This window comes from Lynx canadensis, chromosome B1, assembly GCF_007474595.2.
Source record: "Lynx canadensis isolate LIC74 chromosome B1, mLynCan4.pri.v2, whole genome shotgun sequence".
NCBI lineage: Eukaryota > Metazoa > Chordata > Mammalia > Carnivora > Felidae > Lynx > Lynx canadensis.
In genome coordinates this window covers 203822731-203828730 of record NC_044306.2, presented here as the reverse complement: position 1 = coordinate 203828730, position 6000 = coordinate 203822731, and the positions used below count along the sequence as shown (strand labels likewise).

Genomic DNA, 6000 nt, shown 5'->3' with positions numbered 1-6000 from the left:
CTCCTAAAGCAGGATCTGAGCGACTGCAGTCCTGTGGATGGATCACGATACATTTAGCCGCCTGTTCTGTCCAGCATTTATGTTGTTTCCATGTTTTTTGTCCTCAGTGTTGCTGTAATAAGCGATCGTCCTCACGTATACGTGACTGTTTCCCTGGGGTAAATTACCAGAAGTGTCTTTACTGGTCAGGGACTATGCCTGTCTTTTTTTTTTTTTTTTTTTTTTTTAAGTTTTAATGTTTATTCATTTTGGGGAGACAGAGACAGAGTGTGAGCGGGGGAAGGGCAGGGAAAGAAGGAGACACAGAATCTGAAGCAGGCTGTAGGCTCCCAGCGATCAGCACAGAGCCCGACGTGGGGCTTTAGTTCACGGACCCCGAGATCATGACCTGAGCCGAAGTCAGACGCTTCACCGACGGAGCCACCCAGGAGCCCCAGGGACTATGCCTGTTTTTAAGGCTTTGGAGACACCAGGCCGAACTGCACACCCACCTGTGTTCATCTTTAGTGGCTCTGTTTTGGACTATGCCAAACTTTTCTCTGAATTTAAACACAATCTGCTTTCATGACAGTCCCTTTCTAAAAGGCCTTCCTGTCAGGATCATAGTAAGTTCTGGACAGGTCACTTTCTTCCTGCCGTGGCTGAAACAGCCATGATCTCTTGTGGGCAAATAAGGTCTCATGACTCAACCTCTCTGGACCGGTTTAGAATTTGGTCTAGCAGCATATAAACAGAATAATCCAAAGTAACAGGAGCTTAAACAAAATAGAATTGTTTCTGGCTCACAGATTTTGAGAAGTCCAGAGATAGGCAGGCCAGGCTGGAACGGCCCAGTCATCTGGGCCCTGGCTCCGTCTAGCTCCATCCTGCCAGGATGTGGTTTTCATCCTCATGACCCAAAACGACTTCTCAAGTGCCAACCAATATATCCCCATTCCAGGCAGCAGGAGTTTCTCACGGACTGTTGGCCACGTGGCCTCTCCCAACACAGACACAGCAGTTTGTAGCCTAATCCCGAATGCCACCTTTGCCTTATTCACTTGGTTACGAGCGAGCCACCAGGGACAGGCCACACTCCAGGGGAGAGGACTATAGAAGGGCATGGATATTGGGAGGGGGTCACTGCGCTGTCTTAAACGTCAGCGGACCACAGCACCTGACAGCCTGGAGCCCGGCCATTGTGGCCTGCTGTGCCTGAGCTGGCACGTGGCCTGGCCCCGTGGACAAGGTCTTTATTAACATCACGGAACTGGGACCTGGAGGCTGGTGGCACGATGCTCTGATGCCCTTTCCCTGAAGGAGGGCCCTGTTGCTATCCCCTCAGGGACAACTTCTGTGGTGCCGCTGGGCTTCCCTTTACCTGACCGCCTGGGACAACTGACAGGCTGTGAGAGAAAGGGGAGTTGTGGCTTGTGGGTCCAGAGTAGGGCGCTGCCCTGAGTGGGCCCTGGAGGTTCCTAGGCATGCATCACCTCCCCGCCAGGCAGCTCTCTCTGGGGCGAACCCACTCCCCGCCAGTAAGGTTGGATGGCCGCCCTTGGATGCCCCACTGTCCCCTGTGGTCCTCTGCTGACTCACCGACCTCCGCTCCAGGACCCTTCTCCCCGGCCTGCCCCACCCCAAGCAGGAGGTGCCCTACAGACATCTGTGGAGCAGTAGTCTCCTTGAAGGGGACCCGCTAGGATCGGGCAGTTATCGCTGCGGGTGCCATCTCTGGGGTCAAAGCTGCTCCTTGCTGCACCAGCCACAGCCTCTGCGGGTAGCAGGCACCGACCAGGCAGATTTTTACCCCCGTGCCTACCCTCCGCTCCCCCTCGCGCTGCAGACTCAGCGAGGCGAGGCACCTGTGCTCCCCACCGCCCGGACGGACCCCCAGGGGCTGCGACGCGGCCCCGCTCTGCCCCACCCGGCCCTGCCCCGCCCTGCCCGCCGGGCTCGCTCCGCCGCGCTCCCCGGTGCCGCCCCGCCCCGCCGGCCCTCTGTCCCGCCCCCTGCCGCACCGCTCTCCGCCCCTCTCTCCACCACCGCCCCCGCGATCCGCCCCGCCCCGCCCCGCCCCGCCCCGCCCCGCCCCGCTCCGCCGGCCCTCTGTCCCGCCCCCTACGGCGCCGCTCCCGCCCCTTGCCCCGCCTCTCCCCTTTTGCCCCGCCTCTCCCCTTCTGCCCCGCCCCCTCCGGAGGGCGGTGCGGTGATCTCAGCGGCGCGGTGATCTCAGCCGCGGCCCAGAGAGGTGACCCCCGCGGGACCGGGCCGGCCCGGCGCCTCGGCCGGCCATTGGCAGAGGTCGCCGCCATTGGCTGTCAATCCCGCCGGCCCGGCCTGGCCCCGCCCCGCCGGCGCAGCGTCCCGGGACGTACGGCCGCGGGGGCTGCCGGGACGGCTCCAAGATGGCCGGGAGCCTCGGTTCCGCTACTGCCTGCGGCCTCGAGCCCCATTCATTGCCGCGCTGCTGAGCGGCGCCGCGAGTCTGCTCCAGGGCTCCGGGGGCTGTCCCCGCGGTGCGGGAGGCCGCCATGGCGACTCTGGAAAAGCTGATGAAGGCCTTCGAATCCCTCAAGTCTTTCCAGCAGCAGCAGCAGCAGCAACAGCAGCAGCAGCAGCAGCAGCAGCAGCAGCCGCAGCCGCCGCCGCCGCCGCCTCAGCCCCCTCAGCCGCTGCCGCAGGCGCAGCCGCCGCTGCCTCAGCCTCAGCCGCCGCCCCCGCCGCCGCCCCCGCCGCCCCCCGGCCCGGCCGTGGCCGAGGAGCCGCTTCACCGACCGTGAGTATGGGCCCGCTGCCGCTCCGGCCCAGCGACGGCCGGGAGCGGCGGCGTCCCTGCAGACCCCGGCCCCGCGGCCCCCGAGCTCCGGGCGCATCGTCGCCCTTCGTGCTGCGAGTGCCCGTCCCGGGGCCCTGCCCGGGTCCCCTCGCGTGGGTCTGCGCCGCTCCGCAGGCAGGCACGGCCTCACGGGCCTCCGCTGAAGGCACCGACGCGGTTTCGGCCCCGGTCCTCTGCCTTTCCCGGCGTGCGAAGTTAGGGAAGGAACTTGCCGCTTTATATTTGCAAGAGACGGGCTGTGCTGTGAGCAGAACTTGGGAGAGCCGAGACCGCCACTTCCCTTCCCTTGCCTTCCCTCTCCTCCTCTCTGAGAGGGAGGAGCGCTGGGGCGCAGGACACTTCGCGACGAGCCAGGCATTGGAGCTGGGGTGATGGGGGGACAGCGATGACATCATGCCTTTGGGGTGGCGAGGCGCGGGAGGGCGCGGGAGGGCGCGGGCGTGCGGGCTCGGCCCAGCGGGAGGTTCTTTTCCAGGGGGCTCTTGAAGCAGCCTGTGTGACTCGAGGCTGTCACTCTCAGGGCACTTCCGTTACTCCGGGAATCGGTGGCAACGGCAGGAGAGCCGCTTGCCTAAGCCCAAGTTCGTCTGCAGACGCTTGAGTTGGGTTTGCCAAGTACGTGGCGAGCTGCTCAGAAGGTTATTATTAAGAAGCGAGAAATCAGAAAATTGGCCCAAGTATTAGGAAGAGTTGACAGGTTTATTGCCTGCTTTCAGTTGGAAATAAAAGCAGCCCCTTGCAGAGGGAGAGGTTAATTGCGGGGGGATGAATGAGGCGCGCTACACCGGGGTCGTGGTCCAGCCTGCCTGCGGGCCCCGCGGGCGGCTCCTGTCGCCTTCACTGGTGACATCTGTTAGTGTTGGAAAGCTGGGGGTCTCTGTTGCTTGTGCCGGGAGAATTTTTGAGACAGAAGGAGACCGGACCTTCTGACAGCACCCAGGCGCTTTCCCTTGAAGTCTTCATGAGCCGAGTTGAGCAGGGGTTAGGAGCGCCCTGCTGCAGGTCAGGCCTTTCTCCCCCTCCAGGGCATTTTATTTTCCTTCTGGATGTGTACAAGGTGGCATTTGATGAGGACAGTTTTTGAGAGGCGGTCTTTAAGAAACTCACTCTGTTACGACTGATCCATTTTTAGTAAGGTTTTCCTATTTGTTAGGCTGCTGACGTGATCCTTGCCGTGTCCTGAGCGTTTAATTAGAAAGTGAGGATTACGGGGAGTAATGTTGGCTTATCCGTCAGGATACAACTTAGAAATAGAGGCGCCTGTTAGGCTCTTGATTTTGGCTCAGGTCATGATCTCCTGCGGGATGGAGCCCTGCATCCGGCTCTGCACCGACAGCACAGAGCCTGCTTGGGATTCTCTCTCTGCCCCTCCCGTGCATGTTCTCTCTCTCTCTCTCTCAAAAATAAATAGACACTTGAAAAATTGAGAAATTAATTTTTCTTCTAAGAGGTGAAGAAATATTGGATATTTAGACAAATATTGGATATTTCTCTATGTTTGGATATTTAGAGAAAAAAATTAAAACAATTTGACTTATTTCTACAGCAGCTAATTTATAATCGTAATTCATTCCAGAATCATAATTCATCCCGGAGGTAGATGCCATGGAAGTTCACACACTGCCTGGCTCTTGTTAACAGGAAGCATAAAGCAGGGCTCGGGTGGGAAGGGAGACCTTACTGCTGTCACTGTCTGTAGGCTTGTTCGAACACTTGGTCTGTGTAAAAATATGCCATCTGTTTCTTATGCTGCTCTGACAGAACCTGAATTTGCTTAACTTCAAACTACGGATATAAAGAGGTTTCTTTGTAAAGCTGGCTTGACAAAAGTAGATGTTGTTTCATTACGTTATGTTAAGGTAACGTGTGATTGGTTTGTTTTAAAAGCGTAATCTGTTATTTTCACGCAAGTAGTACATTCATGTGATGCAAATTCTGAAGTTACGAAAAGGTAATGATTAAAATGTCTCTCTCCCACTCCTTTCTCCTGAGCACCTAACTCTGTGCCCAGAGGCAAGCTCTGTTCTTCTTCCTCCTTGTGTATCCTTACAGATTCAATCCGTGCATATATGAAGATAGATTCTAAATTAGTTAAAGCAAAAGTATTTCAGAACAGCAACTTTTAAAGGTTCTTAGCATGCTCTGAAATCAGCTACATTGGCCTAATTGTAGTTATTTTAAATAAAATGCACAAATATCGTATTTTTAGACATTTGCTGTTGAGAAAGCAGGTATTCATTAATTTTGAGTAGTCAGTTCAAAATTGGATCTTGGCATTTCTGTTCAGGTGCTTCAGCTGAAAAACCCATTCCCCGGATTGTCCAGAAACAATTTGGAAAGGATCTGTTCTATTTTTATGGTTCTCCTCCTCTGTTGTGTGAAACTGTAGTGTCACAGCCGTGTGTGGGCTTCAGCCGAAGTAGCCGGGTGCCTGCTCTCTGCTCAGCACGTGGGATGCAGGGCCTCTGGGTGGGACTGGCTGTGGTCTCAGCAAGGCTGGCGTGCAGGGGCGCCAGAGGTTGGGACCATCCTAACTGTAATTTTGAGTCAATTGACAGTTGCCTTTGGTTCTTTCTTACTCTCCTTCAGATTTCCTGTCGTTTCCTCCTAGCTTTAATTATTCATTCATCAATAAGTATTTACTCAACAACTGATGGGTGCCTCTTGTAACAGTTGCAGGGCTACAGCCATCAACAGGTAAAAAGCTCTGCCCTCTGAAGCTTTCATCTCAGTGAGGGGCATAGACCATAAACAGGATAGATAAGTAAAGTATAAAGTATGTTAGTGATAAACGAAGGAGGAACGGCAAGGCAGGGAAAGGAACTAGGAGACGTCAGGGTTGATAAGGTGTTGACATTCTAGAGAGGATTTCCAGGGAAGGTCCATTGAGATGGTGGCTCTTGAATAAACACGTGAAAGAGAGTCGAAGGTCTGGCCATGAAGGTGTGTGGGGGAGCGGCATTCTGGGCGGGAGAACAGGTCCAAAGGTCCCCCTGTTTGAGGAAGACCAAGGGGTTCGTTTGGTTGGTTGAATTAGTGAGAGGGCGACTCTTAGCGGGTGAGGTCAGAGAGGTAGAGGGAGCGCCACACCACATCGGTAGGCCCTTCCTGGTGGGCTCACTAAGGACCTTGGCGTTCATTCTACGTGAGGTGGGAAGTCATCGCAGGGTTTGGTTAGAGGA

At 56.0% G+C, this 6000-nt stretch overlaps 1 protein-coding gene across 4 annotated transcripts in view; it reads left to right on the top strand.

The window, feature by feature from the left end:
• Positions 1 to 2238: 2238 nt before the first annotated feature.
• The window catches only part of HTT (huntingtin), a 149358-nt gene continuing 145596 nt past the window's right edge, over positions 2239 to 6000 (top strand). For all 4 annotated transcript variants that reach the window (XM_036064275.1, XM_036064274.1, XM_030314313.1 and 1 more), the window contains exon 1: positions 2239 to 2758. In XM_036064275.1, the coding sequence (XP_035920168.1) occupies positions 2514 to 2758 (245 nt within the window). In that variant the 5' untranslated portion in view covers positions 2239 to 2513. The remainder of the gene's footprint in view (positions 2759 to 6000) is intronic.